The following is a 20564-nucleotide window of genomic DNA, read 5'->3' on the forward strand; positions in this document are numbered from 1 at the left end:
GTCGGAGGAGAAGAGCAGACTTGTAGAGTTTCTTCTCACTTGAAACATTTTACCCTTTCGCTTTTATTTTGAAGGCAAACAGCAAAACCGGAAGTTCCGGTTTAAGCTAGCAGCTGATAGCTTAACACATGCCCATGTGTAAAATGGAGGTAGTTGCCCAACATTTCTGCCCCCGAGTAGAATTCAAACCCATTCTGGGCCTCGAAAAGAAGCAGCTGACGAGAGTAAGCGTTGTGAGACGGAGGATGACTCTTCTGGTAAGTTTAACTGCTGCTAACTAGTTAGTACAAACTCAAACATGCATAGCTAACGTTAGCCGAAGCTAGTGTAGAGCTAGCCGCCTCATGACTGTTGCTGCCCTACGGAAGCGCTCCTCTGTGTATCAGTGAGAAAGTTTTTATATTAAAATGTAGTTTATTTTGTCTCCAGCTAGGCTTATATACAGTACATACAGTGTACATTGTCGAAATATATAACTTCTCTCTTTCGTTGTGCACCGTCTGATATGTTCTTGACACTTTTCTGTACATGATAGCCTAGGCCTACATACTGCTGTGAACATTCAGCACAGTCATTTGAGTTTGAGTTTAATGAAATGTGCTACATTTAAAATGCTTGAAAATTCAACTGTAAAGTGTTATTGCAGGATGTATCGAGACTTTTATTTTTATGTTTTTACATTTAAAAAAATGTCATTATGAAAACTCAGATGTAAATTTCCTCTATCCTCATTCTCTACCGACCCCTCCTCAGACTCCTCAAGCTCCTCAACCTCAGATGATGGCAAGAAGAAGAGGAAGAGGGAATTGCTTTTGATGCAAACAAGAGTGCAAAAGAGCAGCTGCGTTAAATGTTCAATGGAATTAAAAATTACAAAAAATAAAAGTGTACTTTTTTTTCAAAGACCTGTTTTAGGTTATTTTTATACATTTTAAGTATAAAAATCATGTTGCACTTTGCAAAATTGCACTTTTTTGAGTTAAATTATGTTTTGTATAATATGCCTAAATGTTTTAAAGGTGCTTTCTACCTGTTTTAGGTGATTTAGATTTTTATACATTTTCAGTAAAATGTCTCTTTACTTGACAGCAATGAATAAAACAATGTTGGGCTTCACTGTTGAAACATTTGTATTACTATGCAATCTTTTCTTTACATTTCATCAACCTTGACCACATGTATTGTTCATTACAGATGTGGAAGTTGTGAAAATCATTGTTAACCATTAATGAATGCATTACAAAAGATTTATTAGACTTAATAAGGCATTGTTCTCGCTTTAGATCCAGTACCTGCAAAAAGCATAGTTAACTGTTAACAAGTGCATAGTTAACTGATAATAATGCACAATAAAAATATTTATCAGCCTTAATAAGACATTGTTCTCGCTTTAGATCCAGTACCTGCAAAAAGCATAGTTAACTGTTAACAAGTGCATAGTTAACTGATAATAAGGGCATAATAAAATATTTATCAGCCTTAATAAGACATTGTTCTCGCTTTAGATCCAGTACCTGCAAAAAGCATAGTTAACTGTTAACAAGTGCATTGTTAATTTATAATAGATGAGCAATAAAGTATATATTAATGTTAATAAATCAAACAAAAAAGATTAATAAAGGCATGACAAAGACATCATGGTTGGGCTACACTCAATGTGTTTGTAATGTTATTATGAACAATTATAAGATACTCATGAAGATTTTATTAATGTTCTTAAGCATCAACAAACAGTTAACAAGTTTCTTATAAGTTATTATAAATCTCTTATAGTCTGCTATTAACTATATTATAATGAGACTATTAATACTTGTAAGCACTTATAAGAGCCTTATTACTTATTAACTAACGCTTATTACACAGACCTTAAGATTAATAAAGGCATAACAAAGACATAATGATTGGGCTAGTTGAGTCAATATATGTGTTTGTAATGTTATTATGAACAATTATAAGATACTCATAAGGATCTTATTAATGTTCATAAGCATCAACAAACAGTTAACTAAGTTTATTATAAGTTATTATAAATCAATTATAGTCTGCTATTAACTATATTATAATGAGTCTATTAATACATATATAGTCTTATAAATGCATAATAATGTTAATAAGCATCTTGTAATCACTTATAAGAGCCTTATTACCTATTAACTAATGCTTATTACAAGGACCTTAATATAAAGCGTTACCAAGCGATGCAGTGCTTATTTTATAAATGAAATTGAAATAATTTGTCATCAGAGGTACAAAGTTTCATGTGAAAGCTACTTAATAATGTCTCAAGTCACTGCAGCTTAGATTTGAACATTACTGATTTATAACAATAAGCTTGTTTTGGTAGAATTGGTGGTACAAAAATGTCTGTATTTACCAGAGAGGGTGGGTCTAACCAAAGTCACATGGTTGTTGCATTGTCGGAAATGTAGGATCTATTTGTTTTTTTCACCTACAGTATGGATGTAAAGTCAGGATAAGTCAATCTAAAAAACAAAAAGGGCAAGAGCACTTATAGGATAATATGGGTGAAAAAGCTAGGATGGTTAAGTCAATGTCTCTTCATTCAAGCAGTGAACAGGATCTCACACATACAAGGTTGTGGGAGAGGAGCTCCCTGAACAAAGAAGTTTCTCAGTATTTAAACGCAGTGCATAAGACAGTATTTTTCAACCTTGGGGTCGGGACCCCACATGGGGTCGCCTGGAATCCAAATGGGGTCGCCTGAAATGTCTAGTAATTGAAAAAAAAATTACTGATACAAATATTTTTTTAACTAATTATTATTCTTTTTAAAATTATGATTAAAAACAGCACACACAATCCTAAACAACTGTATTCTATAATTTCACTTTCTTGAATATATATTGTGTTCAAATAAAATGCAGCATATAAAAATATCTGCGCTGGCGCAACTTGATTGACAGCCGCGATCATGTGACTGCACATGGTCGCCAGTATTTTGTGATAAAATCAAGTCACAAGCCAAAAAAGGTTGGGCATTACTGGCATAAGACATGTCACCTTGCCAGTAAAAGACACGTTATCTCCTACGTTGCATACCTCCACTATCTTCACGGCCCTTCTACCAGTTAAAACTGCACAGAGCGGAGCCTTCTCACACAACTTCTCTGCAAAACAGGACATATGGTTAACGAAGTTAAAGCAGAAGTAAGCAGAATGTTTGAGTCCACCTCTTCAGCAGCAGCCACTAACTGGTCTGGGTGGGGGTCGCTCCTCAGTGGAGTCAACAAATACTCCACCGCGTTCGGCCGCATCTGGCTCTCCATGGTCTTCGTCTTCAGGGTGATGGTGTTCGTGGTGGCGGCCCAGCGGGTGTGGGGTGATGACAGCAAGGACTTTGAGTGCAACACGAAGCAGCCCGGCTGCGAAAACGTGTGCTACGACTACATCTTCCCCATCTCCCACATCCGCCTGTGGGCCCTGCAGCTCATCTTTGCCACCTGTCCGTCACTGATGGTGGTAATGCACGTCAAGTACAGGGAGACGAGGGACAAGCGGTACACTGCCTCACACAAGGGCGCCCATCTCTATGCCAACCCTGGGAAGAAACGCGGGGGGCTGTGGTGGACATACCTGGTAAGAGCCAAGGAATTCAAGTTTATTTTTGAAAGTACAAAAAAAAAAAGCAGATCCAGCAGTGCTTTGGTCGTGACCAAGCTGAAGTTAGTCATTCTGGGAAATGTCAAAAATAATTGCCAAGAATGAGTGGCTATGTACCAGAGAGTGGAGAAGACACTTGTGTAATTATATTTTTATTTGTTTATCCCTCATCACAAGAATAAACAGCCTCTGCAGTTTATTTTACAGCTTTTGCCCCCATCAGTAAGATGTTTTATCATCCCTCCAAGCTGGACTGTAGCTGTATGAACTATGACCGTGCAATGATTAATATTCTTTATTATAAATTCAGCATTTGGTCCAAAAAAAGTATCGAAGCAAATGTGTCTCATATTTCAAATTAAAATGGACTAACAGAAATCCTTTTTCATTTCCAAAATATGCTATAGTATAGCCACATTTGTTTGGAATAATCAATATTCCAAACTGTATTTTCATCTTCAAGACTGTTCATTCTGTGACTTAATTAAAAACAAACAAAGAAAAGGACATTTAAGATTTAATTTTCAAAACATCCTCCAGCAAAAAGCTTTCAAAATTCAATTTGAAATGTCAAATTTGAAAATTAAGATGCATAAGCAGAAAGGCTTTTTCATTTCATGGTCATAACTGCATTATTTGACTCATAAATTAAACTTATAATAAATAATCCAAACTGCATTTTCATTTTCTTCTTTAGGTTTCACATTTTATGTCATAATTAAAAAGAAAAAACAAATAGAGAAATGCTTTTTCATTTTCATGCCCACCCCGCAAAATGTGAAAAAGGATTTCTGTTAATCCATTTGAATTTGAAATATGAGACACATTTGCTTCGATAGGACTGAAAGACCTGTCTCCCTTTTTAACTGTCATTCATCTTCTCACAGGTGAGTCTGGTCTTCAAGGCTGGCTTTGATGCTGGCTTCCTCTACATCCTGTACTACATCTATGAAGGGTACGACATGCCCCGCCTGTCCAAGTGCTCGCTGCCACCGTGCCCCAACACGGTGGACTGTTACATATCTCGTCCCACTGAGAAGAGGATCTTTACCATCTTCATGGTGGTCTCCTCTGCCGCCTGCATCTTCATGTGCATCTGCGAGATGGTTTACCTCATCTGCAAAAGAATCCAGAAAATGCTCAGGAGGAAGATAGAGGCAGACAGGAGGGAGTTCGCCGAGACTCATGAGATGGCGCCGCTGGCAGCGCCCAGGTCTGGGTACAGGTCCAAATCCCCCATCAGAATGGATCCGACAATATCTGTCCAGAACCTCACCAACATCAAGACTGAGGATGTAACTGAGATCAAATAATATGGCAGAAGCTATATTGACAAACTGAGCAAAGTGCCTGAATCTGTGGTGAACTGCTGCTCGATGCCAAAGAGACATTCATCAGTTCAGGGGTTTCTGAGGAAACCGTTTGTAAATATTGTCATGGTAAACAAATTTCTGCAGGAATGAATACCTGATGCATGCAAATTTGTGAGGAAGCTAAAAGGTTATGTGTGTGTGTACAGTATGAATGCCTGCATGCATGTCTGTGTTTTTGTGTATTATTGTCCAGCAGCAGCAGGTATCTCATGCTTTGAAAATTCTGTAAAATGCTGCAAGCCCCAGTGTGATGTAGTTACAGAGTGGACCCTTTCTCTGAGCACACACACACACACTGCCCCATTATGAATAAAACAAGATAAAGCACACAGCACTTCAGTAATCTGCAGAAATCAGTCAAAGGGGTTTTGTTGATGTGGGATGTGACAAAATGCTCCTTATTATCCTTCAAGAGTTACTCTGAACTTTGTTGACCATTCATGTCCTCCCACAATTAAATCAGAATCACTCAGTGAATGATATATGTAACATATGCTCTGATTCGTACTGCTGCAAAAATAACACCAAATATGTTTTTATACCTACAATATTTTTTTTGTTCTGTTTGTTTGGTATTTTATTAGTAGGTTTGTTTTTAAGAAGAATGAAGACAACTCAAGATAATATATTTTGTTCTACATTTTGTATATACTATTGTTATCTATAAAGATATTTCACTGCGGAAATGTGTGTATGTGCGTTCCTTTATTCTTTTTTTAAGGGACATGAAACACAGACGTCTGTTTTAGACGTGAGACTACAACACGAAATGCCTGACGTCACTAATATAAACCTCGATTGCTAGATTGTGGAAAGCGAGGAGGGTTTTTTTTCAAAAGAAAAGAAATAAGATGTAGAAACACATAAGACGGTTAGAAATTATAATAGCCTATTAACCCTCTGGTGCATAGTGGTCACTACAGTGGACGGCTGTTTTGCAAAGGTTTCTATTGAGTTGCCTATCAGCCCATAGAGGGCTCTCTGCTGCACCACTTAGATTTGGACATTACTGATTTATAACAATACGCTTGTTTTGGTAGAATTGGTGGAAAAATGTCTGCATTTACCGGAGAGGGTGGGTCTAACCAAAGTCACAAGGTTGTTTATGCATTATGGGAAATGTAGGATCTATTTGTTTTTTTCACCTACAGTAGTTTTATGGATGTAAAGTCAGGATAAGTCAATCTAAAAAACAAAAAGGTCAAGAGCACTTCCTTGGTATGATCCTAGATTTATAGGATAATGTGGGTGAAAAGGCTGGGATGGTGAAGTCAATGTCTCCTCATTCAAGCAGTGAACAGGATCTCACTCATACGGTACAAGGTTGTGGGAGAGGAGCTCCCTGAACAAAGAAGTCTGTCAGTATTTAAACTGTGCATAAAACAGTATTTTTCAACCTTGGGGTCGGGACCCCACATGGGGTCACCTGGAATCCAAATGGGGTCGCCTGAAATGTCTAGTAATTGAAAAAAAAATTACTGATACAAATATTTTTTTTAACTAATTATTATTCTTTTTTAAATTATGATTAAAAACAGCACACACAATCCTAAACAACTGTATTCTATAATTTCACTTTCTTGAATATATATTGTGTTCAAATAAAATGCAGCATATAAAAATATCTGCGCTGGCGCAACATCGATTGACAGCCGCGATCATGTGACTGAACATGGTCGCCAGTATTTTGTGACAAAATCAAGTCACAAGCCAAAAAAGGTTGGGCATTACTGGCATAAGACATGTCACCTTGCCAGTAAAAGACACGTTATCTCCTACGTTGCATACCTCCACTATCTTCACGGCCCTTCTACCAGTTAAAGCAGATATCAGTGGAATGTTTTTGTTAATATAAGTCCTAAATAGTCCTATTTTCCGTCAGCAATCACTTACATGAAGTATTTCAGCCTAAACACGAGTCTCTCCGTCACTCTGCTCTGCTGTAACCCGAGGAGAAAATTTTCCTTGTGGGATACAAGTGTTATCCAATGAGGAGAGAGAACGGCATGAAGGGCTGTGTGTGCAGCCAAGGGATGCGCGTGAATGTGGTGACGTAGCACGAGGACCAATTGATGCCTGACAAGGGCGGGGGCTGCTAACTCATGGTGCGTTCAAAGAAACTCGTACTTTGTGTTTTTCCTTCCTGTGAAGTCATACCAGTTCGATCTGGTACGAGTTCACGGGTCGGAAGTTACGAGTGGCCGTTATAGGGAACTTTCACAGACAACAGGATGGTAAAAACACGAGCTACGGGTTACCTGGAACGCTACCAAGTCGTAGTTGTGACTTGAAGCTGTAACTTACGGTTTCAAAAGCCTGCCTTGAACGCAGCATTAGCCGAAACGGCCGTGAAGCTGATATCTGCTTTAAAACTGCACAGAGCCTTCTCACACAACTTCTCTGCAAAACAGGACATATGGTTAACGAAGTTAAAGCAGAAGTAAGCAGAATGTTTAACACATGTCTTAAATAGTTATATCTTCCGACAGCAATCACTTCTATAGAGTGTTTGGTCTGAAACACGGGTCTGTCAGTCACTCTGCTCTGCTGTAAGCCGAGGAGAAAACTTTCCAATGAGGAGAGAGAACGGCATAAAGGGGCGGTCCTCTCTGTGTGTGCAGCCAAGGGATGCGCGTGAATGTGGTGACGTAGGGACGAGGGCGGGGACTGCTAACTCCATCGACTGACAAGAAGTTAGCCAAAACGACTGGATCGCTTACTTCTGCTTTAAATGAACACATTATATTTTTTTCCATCAGATAAAATGAAATATATAAAAATAAGCTTGGGTTGTGTTACTTGATGAATGAATACACTTTTTTTTAACTATTGGTGCTATCCATTTTCTAAACCCACCTTGTCACTTTTTCAGCTGGTCAAGGTCAGCCCACCTGAGGAGCTCATCCATCTCCCTCAGTCTCCTCCATCCCCTCCTCCACCTCTTCAGCAGCAGCCATGAACTGGTCTGCGTTGGAGTCGCTCCTCAGTGGAGTCAACAAATACTCCACCGCGTTCGGCCGCATCTGGCTCTCCATGGTCTTCGTCTTCAGGGTGATGGTGTTCGTGGTGGCGGCCCAGCGGGTGTGGGGTGATGACAGCAAGGACTTTGTGTGCAACACGAAGCAGCCCGGCTGCGAAAACGTGTGCTACGACTACATCTTCCCCATCTCCCACATCCGCCTGTGGGCCCTGCAGCTCATCTTTGCCACCTGTCCGTCACTGATGGTGGTGATGCACGTCAAGTACAGGGAGACGAGGGACAAGCGGTACACTGCCTCACACAAGGGCGCCCATCTCTATGCCAACCCTGGGAAGAAACGCGGGGGGCTGTGGTGGACATACCTGGTAAGAGCCAAGGAATTCAAGTTTATTTTTGAAAGTACAAAAAAAAAAGCAGATCCAGCAGTGCTTTGGTCGTGACCAAGCTGAAGTTAGTCATTCTGGAAAATGTCAAAAATAATTGCCAAGAATGAGTGGCTATGTACCAGAGAGTGGAGAAGACACTTGTATATTTTTATTTGTTTATCCCTCATCACAAGAATAAACAGCCTCTGCAGTTTATTTTACAGCTTTTGCCCCCATCAGTAAGATGTTTTATCATCCCTCCAAGCTGGACTGTAGCTGTATGAACTATGACCGTGCAATGATTAATATTCTTTATTATAAATTCAGCATTTGGTCAAAAAAAAGTATTGAAGCAAATGTGTCTCATATTTCAAATTAAAATGGATTAACAGAAATCCTTTTTAATTTCCAAAATAGGCTATAGTATAGTCACATTTGTTTGGAATAATCAATATTCCAAACTGTATTTTCATCTTCAAGACTGCTCATTCTGTGACTTAATTAAAACAACAGAGAAAAGGACATTTAAGATTTAATTTTCAAAACATCCTCCAGCAAAAAGGTTTCAAAATTCAATTTGAAATGTCAAATTTGAAAATTAAAATGCATATGCAGAAAGGCTTTTTCATTTCATGGTCATAACTGTATTATTTGACTCATAAATTAAATTTATAATAAATAATCCAAACTGCATTTTCATTTTCTTCTTTAGGTTGCACATTTTATGTCATAATTCAAAAGAAAAAACAAATAGAGAAATGCTTTTTCGTTTTCATGCTCACCCCGCAAAATGTGAAAAAAGATTTCTGTTAATCCATTTTAATTTGAAATATGAGACACATTTGCTTTGACTTAAAGACCTGTCTCCCTTTTTAACTGTCATTCATCTTCTCACAGGTGAGTCTGGTCTTCAAGGCAGGCTTTGATGCTGGCTTCCTCTACATCCTGTACTACATCTATGAAGGGTACGACATGCCCCGCCTGTCCAAGTGCTCGCTGCCACCGTGCCCCAACACGGTGGACTGTTACATATCTCGTCCCACTGAGAAGAGGATCTTTACCATCTTCATGGTGGTCTCCTCTGCCGCCTGCATCTTCATGTGCATCTGCGAGATGGTTTACCTCATCTGCAAAAAAATCCAGAAAATGCTCAGGAGGAAGATAGAGGCAGACAGGAGGGAGTTCGCCGAGACTCATGAGATGGCGCCGCTGGCAGCGCCCAGGTCTGGGTACAGGTCCAAATCCCCCATCAGAATGGATCCGACAATATCTGTCCAGAACCTCACCAACATCAAGACTGAGGATGTAACTGAGATCAAATAATATGGCAGAAGCTATATATTGACAAACTGAGTAAAATGCCCAAAGTGCCTGAATCTGTGGTGAACTGCTGCTCGATGCCAAAGAGACATTCATCAGTTCAGGGGTTTCTGAGGGAACCGTTTGTAAATATTGTCATGGTAAACAAATTTCTGCAGGAATGAATACCTGATGCATGCAAATTTGTGAGGAAGCTAAAAGGTTATGTGTGTGTGTACAGTATGAATGCCTGCATGTATGCATGTCTGTGTTTTTGTGTATTATTGTCCAGCAGCATCAAGTATCTCATGCTTTGAAAATTCAAACTGCAATGAAATGCTGCAAGCCCCAGTGTGATGTAGTTACAGAGTGGACCCTTTCTCTGAGCACACACACACACACATACACACTGCCCCCTTATGAATAAAACAAGATAAAGCACACAGCACTTCAGTAATCTGCAGAAATCAGTCAAAGGGGTTTTTGTTGATGTGGGATGTGACAAAATGCTCCTTATTATCCTTCAAGAGTTACTCTGAACTTTGTTGACCATTCATGTCCTCCCACAATTAAATCAGAATCACTCAGTGAATGATATAACATGCTCTGATTCGTACTGCTGCAAAAATAACACCAAATATGTTTTTATACCTACAATATTTTTTTTGTTCTGTTTGTTTGGTATTTTATTAGGTTTGTTTTTAAGAAGAATGAAGACAACTCAAGATAATATATTTTGTTCTACATTTTGTATATACTATTGTTATCTATAAAGATATTTCACTGCGGAAATGTGTGTAGCCTATGTGCGTTCCTTTATTCTTTTTTTAAGGGACATGAAACACAGACGTCTGTTTTAGACGTGAGACTACAACACGAAATGCCTGATGTCACTAATATAAACCTCGATTGCTAGATTGTGGAAAGCGAGGAGGGTTTTTTTTCAAGAGAAAAGAAATAAGATGTAGAAACACATAAGACGGTTAGAAATTATAATAGCCTATTAACCCTCTGGTGCATAGTGGTCACTACAGTGGACGGCTGTTTAAAAGTCATTCCATCCTAAATGCAAAGGTTTCTATGGTTGAATTGCCTATCAGCCCATAGAGGGCTCTCTGCTGCACCACTCCATTGAGGTTAATTCAGTGGTCAGTCGTTGTAACTGCAAGTAAAATTTATCTGGATCCAAGATGGCCGCCAGACAGCCACCTAAGTTGGCGGCTCTTGGCATATCCTGTCAACCCGTCTTTTCCAGAAGAACCCTAGATATAAAAAAAATATGATGATATACAGTAACATCTAAGTAATATAATTATTATTTTATTTTTGAAAAATTTATTTCAAATAAGTAGTAAATTACAATTAACCATGTGTCCACTGAAGTGGATGTCATGCATCAAGCCCAACACAAGTCATGTAATTGCTTTACCTTTTCTTGTGACTGTTCTGGTTGTAAATTATGTTATAAATATAAAAATACATTCCTTTGCTCAATTTATAGGCTACTCATTTAAAAATATACATTTCTGTGCAGATTAGCTGTAATTTGTAGGGCCAGATAGCAGAGGTAGGACGAAGGAGCTGTGGAAGATGTGCACTGTTAACCTGGCCACACTCAAGACCAAACATCTGCATGCAATGCTGTGTGCCAGTGTGCTCTGGATGCTTTGCCACCTTTCATAAAGCATAGGTTTGATGAACTGATCATATTACTGAGGTGAGGATTATTGCAAAAGACGTGTTTGGAGATGAAGAGACAGATACTTCAGTTCTTGTTGCCGAAAACATATTAATTCTAATATAATGGCATGGTAATACCAGTCCTGCATCCTTAAAGAAGTATGGTAACTAATAATAATAATGTTCGGTAACACTTTACAATAAGGTACACTAAATTAGAGTAGTTAATGAGGAACTAATGAGGAATTGAGGTACACAAAATTACAGTAGTTACTGAGGAACTAAGGTACACAACATTAGAGTAGTTACTGAGGAACTACTGATTAACTAACTATTGGTTAATGGTCAGTTCTTCAGGAACCCCAGATCAAATTTCAGAGGAGTAGTTACTGAGGAACTAATGAGGAACTATTAATGATCAGTTCTTCATTAACTCATGATCAAATTTCATAGATAGTTAATCACAACTTGATGATTAGTGATCTAGTTACTACATCAGTACAGAATCATTACTCAATAACATGTCCAGTAGTTAACCTTTATGACCTAAAGTGACACATAATGAGTGGTTTTTCATTTCTTCATCTTCATCTTTTTTTTATTCATTAATTTCAGACCACATACACATCAATATGACCATCCATGTTGCCTTCGAAATAAATATGATGTTTGTCACATGTTTGGTAGGCTAAATGACTGTATCATGGGGCTGTGTGTAAAGTAGGCTACTGTATACTGATCACACCGTGGTTCACAGTAAAGTTGTTTGAGGTGCACAAAATTTAGAGTAGTTGTTTACTATGAAACACATTTGGAATGAATGAGGAACTCAATATTAGTTAATGGCGAGTTCTTCAGTAACTCCTAATCAAATTACTGAGGAACTAACTATTACTTAATCATTAGTTACCCTTTTTGTGTCCTACCTTAAAGTAAAGTGAGACATCAAAATGAGTAGGTAATGAGTACTGAATCATTACTTAATCATTAGTTACCCTTAGTTATATTTTTCTTGTGTTCAGACAATGAAATCAAGGGTGATGTTACCTGCTTGACAGTTTCGACTGTGAGTCGAATCTTCCTCAGAAGCAACTAAGGGTAACTAATGATTAAGTAATGATTCAGTAGGCTACTCATTACCTACTCATTTTGATGTCTCACTTTACCTTAAGGTACACAAAAAGGGTAACTAATGATTAAGTAATAGTTAGTTCCTCAGTAATTTGATTAGGAGTTACTGAAGAACTCGCCATTAACTAATATTGAGTTCAGGGAGTTCCTCATTCATTCCAAATTTGTTTCATAGTAAATAACTACTCTATTTTGTGCACCTCAAACAACTTTACTGTGAACCATGGTGTGATCAGTATACAGTACTACACAGCCCCATGATACATTCATTTAGTCTACCAAACATGTGACAAACATCATATTTATTTCGAAGGCAACATGGATGGTCATATTGATGTGTATGTGGTCTGAAATTAATGAATAAAATCTTCTCAAGAATCCTGCTGTCTGTGATTTTTTTAAGGAACTAGGCTACTAATGTAAAGATGAAGATGAAGAAATGAAAAACCACTCATTATGTGTCACTTTAGGTCATAAAGGTTAACTACTGGACATGTTATTGAGTAATGATTCTGTACTGATGAAGTAACTAGATCACTAATCATCAAGTTTTGATTCCTACTCTACTTTTGTGTAGGCTACCTTAGTTCCTCAGTAACTACTGTAATTTTGTGTACCTCAATTCCTCACTAACTACTCATTAGTTCCTCATTAACTACTCTAATTTTGTGTACCTTATTGTAAAGTGTTACCGGCTTAGGTGTAAGCTTCAGAGTTGTGAGAGTCGTTTGTCCTCTTATTCAGGCCTATACACTATAGGCCTATTTAACGTTGTATAACGTTGTATACAATGTTAAAATGTGTAAAAAAAATATGTTAAAATGTTTTGCAAAGCATAAAATTAAATTATAGTTAATGAATTAACCATAAATCACAATTTTGATAAATTTTTACATTAAATTCATATTGTTTTATGTGAGTGCTTAGGCGCATGTAGTCCATTGGAGTGGACATGGTCTGTAACTCTCTAAAAATATATATTTTAAACTTTTTTTTCATGCCCTAAGAAGGATAAAAACACTTATGAAAAAAATCTTGACTGAGGCTAACATAATTCATGCATCAGAGGTAAAAAAAAATAAAATAATAATCATGGCTTAAAAAAAAAAAAAGGAAAAAGGGGAAAAATTAAAACTGGATTCCACAACACAGGTGTCTAAATGAGATTAAAATTCAACAGCGAGTGAATAATTTACGGTAGCCTATTCATTATTCGATCATATGTACTGTGGATGTTTGACAGAGTCATGGGCATTACTCATCTGTCCTGTCGTCATCACTTTTTCACTCCGCCGTCCAATCAGGAGCAGCGGACGCTGGTGCCGTTTGACAGACACGGAAATGCACCAATCGTAAACCTGAGTCGGACGTAGTTGAGTCCGCCTCCCCGGCTGTGTTATTGAAGGAAGTGTAGTCAGTCAGACATGAGTTTCCACTACGGTCAGGTAACGAAATACTGCTCTTTGTGTTTTGTATGTTTTAGTTACAATAGCATATTAGTATTGTTAAAAAACTGTATTACCGGTTGTGTTTCGTTGACATGACCTAAGTTCGGGGGTTTATCCAACAGAAACACGGGGAACGTCAGCCATTCATTAGTCCTACTTTGGCTAGCAGGGTGTGTTTAAGTGTTGCAATCTGCTTTATTTCACTCTACGTGTGCCTGTTTTGCTTCAAAATTGTAACTTCTTTGTAATAATTGTTCAAGACCGTGTAAATGTTATAAAGCTTTGTGGTTGACGGGATTCCTGGTTATTTAACGCCAGTGGAAGTAGTTTCTTTAGCTGAAATAGCGTCGATGTGAACTGAAAGCTCTGAATGACGCATACTGATACTTAACCTGAATAGAAGTGGCGACACCTTTATGTAAACATATGTAAACATATCACCACAACTTAAAGTTGGAGTTACAGTGCAAAGGTTTGGTCAGCTCAGTGTATTGAAAGTGAAGCAGTAGCTGCTCATGGACTCCCTCGGTCCAGAGTTTAAAACCTACTTTGTAGGCCTGTGACTGGCATCTACTTTGAATAATTTGTTGGTTAAATGTTTGATTAGATTATTCATTAAGGAATTACATGTTAAAAAAAGAAAGAATGAAAAAGTCTCTATAGATTGTAAATCGTATTTTGGCCTGCTCAACAGTTTTAAACTCCACTTTAAATATGATACAAATAGGACTTCATAATAAGGCTGCTTCTGGGGATTTTTGATTCCCTTATTATCCTGTCTTTGAACAATAACAGGAATGATAATAATTAAGAGTTATGATTATTTCTCCGTCAACTCACTATTCTGATTTCAGTTTAATGTATAGTTCATGTTCACATTATTACAATGTAGGCTATTCAATGTAGAAAACTAATTTTGAGAAGAACTTTAATCTGCAGACTGATGATGCTGAAATGCACTCAGTGGTGGTTCAAAGTTCCTCTGGAAGTGCTAGTTCCACAGAGCACAACTTAAAGGAATAGTTCAGCTGTTTTGAAGTGGGGTTGTATGAGGAACAAATGGCCACTAAGTACAATATCTGCAGTAGAAAGGTCGCCCTGCACCGAAACACAGGCAGTACACTGTTGTGAATGAGGGACAATTAATCAGCGTATTTTCACCGCCTACGAGAAGTCAAAATAATACACCAGTTCAAGAGTATGATATAAAGTAAAAATTGCAATGCATCAGCTGGTTAGAAAAAAAAGTTTTTAAACTGCAGATATTTGTACCTCATACAACCCCACTTCAAAAAGCTGAACTATCACGTTAAGCACAGCTGGAGTAACATGTTCTAGTTTTAAACACTGATATAGAGTCTCAGTGAGTTGACCTTTGCCTCTCACTGCAGGGTTATCCAGGAGGAGCCAACCCACCACAAGGAGGGCCATACGGGGGAGGCCACGGCGCCTACAGGCCCCCCCCCTCGGCTCCGTACGGAGGGGCTGCAGGTCAGCCAAGAGCTGCTTACGGCGGCTACGGAGCCCCAGTTCACGGAGGGCAATACGGACACGCTCCCAGTGGGCATTACGGGGGTTACGGAGGACAGCCTCATGGAGGAGCCTATGGACACCATGCCCCCCCTGCAGGTAACTGTGTAGGCCAGGACTGGAGTTGTGTCAGCATCTGCCGTTCCCTTTGCCTGTGGGAGTGGGACAGACGTATTCTCAACGTGAGGAGACTGCAGATTGGCTCACATTCGCCCTTCTTCGTCGCTTCTCTCGTTTTTCGTACCCCCCCTTCGCTCTCTGGTGGGATGATAGATAGAAAATGACTTACGTTCCCAGACAGTCATGTAGAGACAGGGTTCAGTTTGTGCCCCTCAGCAGGATTACATGGCTGGAGTGATGACTCCAGTAATACTGAGTGAGGGCTAAACAGAGTAAGAGGCAGATGGTTAAAGTGTGTGTGTGTGGGTATGTGTGTGTGGTTACACTGTTTCCTGTAGCAGCTAAGCTGAAGTCACAACCTAATAGCCTACACTGCCATCACTCCCCACAGGGACCAAATCCATCAGGGTCTGGCCTGAAGTGTCACCTTTCCCTCTCTCCCCATTCATTTCTCTGACAATCAGCCCTCCCTCCACTCCGCCCCTTGTCTAACACCATATTTTCTTATACCTCCTTTTCTTTTTCTCAGTGTTTTCGGGGAACAGCCTTTTGCCTGGACACTATTTCCTTCTTGCTGGGTCTTTGACACTGCCCACTGCTCTCCACAGTTAGTGACTGGTGGAAACGATGAGCATGTCTAACTACTGTTAGGTTAAATCCCCAGTATGTAACTTATTTGGCTTTTTATTAGCAAAAATCAAATATTGCTTTCATAAATACGTATTTCACTGAAGTTGAATCACACCCGCATACAAATGAAAGCTTTCTCGTACCTTAGAATGAGTTGTTACAAGTCGTTACAAATACGTGGGCGACGCACTGAACCGAGGCTGCCATGTTGCATCGCCATTTTTTACGTTCAGTGGCAGCATGACCGTAGGTAACCATAGAAACTCAGCGGAGCTGTCGGCTCGGGGAGAAAGTTTTCCAGGTAGCGCCTGTTAAAACTGTCACCACTGTGTAGTGTGAGGAAGGACGGAGGCACTGATGTTGCATTCAGGTGCAGTCAGGCAGATGGCCATCGACAAACCAACCGGATGTCATTTTACTTGACGAGAGAAAGACGGTAAAACGTGGGTCAGGTAAACAATACGACATCACCATGACAACATATTGTCACGCCTGTATAGTTTTGCCTCGTGCTGGTGGACCACTTGTTTACATAGACGCTTGTTTATCCTGTTACATGCAGCGTCTGTTGTCTGTCTGACGTCTGCCTGATTTCACGTGAATGCAACATCAAGAATACGTTCCGATATGCAACCGCACCGCTAGATGGGGGGAATTCCTACATATTATACCTTTAAGGAGATATTAGGAAGGAGGTACAGCATTAGGGGGGAGATGAGTTGCAGTCCTTTTTATGAAGAACAGTTAATTATTCAACATAGTTATTTAACTATTCTCTCAAAATTGTGATGATTTTCCTCATATTATTCACACATTCGTCCAGCAAGTAACCTTCTTTCTTTTATAAACTCTGGTACATTTAAACTATACTTAGTTCTACTGTAGGAATTGTGTTTATGCTGTATAGCATGTCAATCATATAGTGTATTCTGTTTTACTGTCATTATATATCATTCTGTTTTCAAAGTCTGCACCTTCTGTGTCAGAGGACTGAGTTGACACAGATGTATTATTTTTTCTGATCTAGTTTCTGCTTGACGTAGTCAACACAGCTTCATCTGTCAGACAGTAGACGTGTGTTTCTTCATCTCCCAGTAAATAAACAATTATTTTCCATTGGAAAGAGGCAGATGCTTCATTTCCAAGAATCCTCACTGTTTCTTCCTCCCTTTCTCCTTTTTCTTTTACTGTTCCTTATTTTCACATATTCTCCTTACTCCTCAAAGCCCGAGAGCTGCATTGAAATAATAATTACTAGTTGAAGATTTGAGAACTGGGGGGGACAATAAAGAAAATAAATCAAACCAGTCAGCTGAGGCAGATTGAAGAAGAAGAAGAAGGGGAGGTAAACAGCGTTAGGAACGAGAGCACGCAAAGACAACAGTCTTCAAGTGATGGGCGTTTCAAAGTCGGTCTGAACCCTGCTCCTCTCTTCACCGTGACCAATTCCTGTTCTCACTTTTTTCCGTCTGTGTAGGTAACGTCCCTCCTGGCGTTAACCCGGAGGCGTACCAGTGGTTCCACACCGTTGACACGGACCACAGCGGCTTCATCAACCTCAAGGAGCTGAAGCAGGCGCTCGTCAACTCCAACTGGTCGGCCTTCAATGACGAGACCTGCCTCATGATGATCAGTAAGTCACCCAGCCGCAGCCGAACGGAAACGCTCGGCAGCGTGAGGCAGCAGCGTGATGCGGCAGCGTGAGGCGGCAGCTCTGCGCTGATGAATTGGTTATAAATGTTTTGACAGTGTTTCTTGAGGCAGAATGGCACAGTGGTTAATTGCCTTAAAAAAAAATCTTTTCAGAGACGTAAATGGCTCCAGCGCAGGGGGAGGAGAGGGAAAGGTGATTGAGGAAAAACAAATGGATAAAAGGCTGTTATAAGAAAAAGAAAACAGTCTGGTTTTATATGTCAACAGTCTGTCTCTAAAAAGAGAAATTCTAGCATGCCAGCAGCCAGCCTAAAAAAAAAAGAAAAAAGACTGAGTCATGTTTGTGTTGTTGCCCATTAGCTGTGTGAATGAGCCCACATTCCTGTTGCATTTGCAGGATAGTGACTAATGCACACCATTAACCTAATGAGCAGTGTGTGTGTGTGACTTAAGGAGTAGATCCACGATCCTGGACGACGGGCTTTCTGGAAACGGGCCGAAAATGCGCCTCACATCGTTTCGCTCTATTTCTAAAGAATGTGCAACAGTAACTAAAGGCAAACGACTGACTCATGTGTGTCTGAACATGCTGTGTCTTTGTTTTTTTCTCTTTTTGCACTTCCTGCTAGACATGTTTGACAAGACACGGACGGGTCGCATCGATCTGTTCGGCTTCTCCGCTCTGTGGGAATTCATGCAGCAGTGGAGAGCGTTGTTTCAGCAGTATGACAGAGACCGCTCAGGTTTAATCAGTGGCACAGAGCTACACCAAGGTAATCCCTGTTTGTTTCTGTTGAAGATGTTACGTTGATTAGGAGGTTTCTTCTAGCCTCTCTACATGTATGACAGTCCTCCTTTTCTTTTTGAAATACCAACACAAACACAAGTCATTCTACATAATGAGACACTGATGAGATGATCACCAGAACCACATCTGATTTTATAGGAAGATTATAAAAACCAGTGCTGGGATTAAACATTGACATTATCCCACATATTAAAATAAAATATTCTTGCTGTGTTGTTTAGGAATAATTATGAACATGTTTTCTTTGCATTATTATTATTCAAGGTCTGAAAAGACTTGATATTTTTGTTATTTAGACTTAGTTTAGTCATTTTCAGCCAATAAAAGCTCTAAATGACAATATTTTTATTTCAACTCTGGGAGAAATGTTGTTGGTAGTTGATAGAATTAAAAAAAAAAAAAAAAGTATTTAATTTTACTCAAATACATACCTATAAATAGTAAAACCAGAGAAACTGATCATTTTGGGAGTGGTCTCTTAATTTTTTCCAGAGCTGTATGTAACGGCATATTTACTCTTTCTTCCACACCTCTCCTCCTCCATCAGCCCTGGCTCAGATGGGCTACAACCTCAGTCCCCAGTTCTCTGAGACGTTGGTGCAGCGATTCACCGTGCGAGGCACGAGACCCGGCATCCAGCTGGACCGCTTCATCCAGGTGTGCACTCAGCTCCAGAGCATGACGCAGGTCTTCAGGGAGAGGGACACGACCATGACGGGCAACATCCGCCTCAACTACGAGGACTTCCTCTCCGGTGCCATGGTCAAGCTCATGTGAGCCTCATCGTGTGAGCCACCGACACTCCCTCTGCACTGTGATCGCACAGCATCATTCCATGTTCAGGTCACGTTTCTGCTCAGCTCTCAGCTTTCTCCCATAAGTGCCCCCACATGATGGTATTTATGCAGTATATAACAGCCAGTCCACATTATTCCACGGCCTGTTGCTGTAAATAGACAATTAAAGCCTTTCCTGCTTATTTTAACTTAATCCAGGTTGTACTGCAGATTCTTCAGTCTTTTCAATCATAGATGCCTTGGTGGTGGTGACAATTAGCAAGTATATTTTTATGAACATCTGGACTGAATTACTGTGACAGTGGACTAGAGAAGGTAAAAGATAGCAGGTGAAAGAATAAGATACATTTGCTGTTGATCATCTCTCTGCTCCTACAGCAGAGTGTATGCATCTGTCGGTATAACAAAGCCTGACATCTGTGAATTTCCTCACATGCGTCATTAGCATGGTACTGTGTCATAAACATGATCCTTTTTTTTTTATTCATAATCAATTCATCAGGGGTATTTAGACTCTGTGGTTGCACATTGTATTCAATATTGCCTTGTGTTGCAAATGTGTGTAATCGCCAAAAAAAACGCCTGTTTTATAATACCTGAATTATACTAACCTCGCATTTAGCAGTGTTGCTTTTAAAGCTCTGTAACTAAGCTCATTTGAGAGTTCAAAAAGAAATGTCTACATTTTTTGTTTTTGTTGTTGTTGTTAAATTGCTCTCCTCTAGGCCAGTGTCTGAGACCGAAACATAAAAGACCCAATGCACCACCATTAGGTGTGTACCACTTCACCCTTGTGATTCTGGGGCCAGCGCTGTAACAGTTCAACAAGCCAAAAAGGTTCTTAATGCCAAAAATAAATAAATACATGCTTTTGTATTACATTATGGTGGTCTCATTTTTTTAATTGACCACAATTCACAATAAAGGAACACAGTTCCTACGAGGGGTTGGACCAATGAAGATACATACTGCTTGTGTTGTTTAAAGGGATAGTCCAACTTTTTGGCAAATTGACCCATTGCCATAATCCAAAAGTTTTAGGAGTAGGATCTTTACCTTTAATTGTCGGTACAAGCTATTTTTAGAATGGCGGAGCAGAGCCGTGAGCTTCTCAGAGCAACGCTACGGA

At 39.5% G+C, this 20564-nt stretch overlaps 3 protein-coding genes across 3 annotated transcripts; all 3 read left to right on the forward strand.

Moving 5' to 3' along the window:
- Positions 1-3177: 3177 nt before the first annotated feature.
- Positions 3178-4934, forward strand: LOC310993253 (gap junction beta-4 protein-like; the record flags this gene model as incomplete). The annotated part of the gene is made up of 2 exons (XM_083981567.1): positions 3178-3597; positions 4509-4934. The coding sequence occupies 2 exons, from the start codon at positions 3178-3180 to the stop codon at positions 4932-4934; spliced, it is 846 nt and encodes a 281-aa protein (XP_083837693.1).
- Positions 4935-7946: 3012 nt separating this feature from the next.
- LOC310994139 (gap junction beta-4 protein-like) lies at positions 7947-9662 on the forward strand (the record flags this gene model as incomplete). The annotated part of the gene is made up of 2 exons (XM_083982727.1): positions 7947-8339; positions 9237-9662. Exons 1-2 carry the CDS (start codon positions 7950-7952, stop codon positions 9660-9662), a joined length of 816 nt encoding a protein of 271 aa, XP_083838853.1. The 5' UTR covers positions 7947-7949.
- Positions 9663-13837: 4175 nt separating this feature from the next.
- On the forward strand, positions 13838-20319 carry pef1 (penta-EF-hand domain containing 1). Its single transcript, XM_083982116.1, has 5 exons — positions 13838-13894; positions 15289-15526; positions 17655-17810; positions 18460-18603; positions 19186-20319. Exons 1-5 carry the CDS (start codon positions 13874-13876, stop codon positions 19413-19415), a joined length of 789 nt encoding a protein of 262 aa, XP_083838242.1. The 5' UTR covers positions 13838-13873; the 3' UTR covers positions 19416-20319.
- The last annotated feature ends 245 nt before the right edge of the window (positions 20320-20564 follow it).

This window comes from Trachurus trachurus (assembly GCF_905171665.1).
Source record: "Trachurus trachurus genome assembly, chromosome: 11".
In the NCBI taxonomy this organism is placed as follows: domain Eukaryota; kingdom Metazoa; phylum Chordata; class Actinopteri; order Carangiformes; family Carangidae; genus Trachurus; species Trachurus trachurus.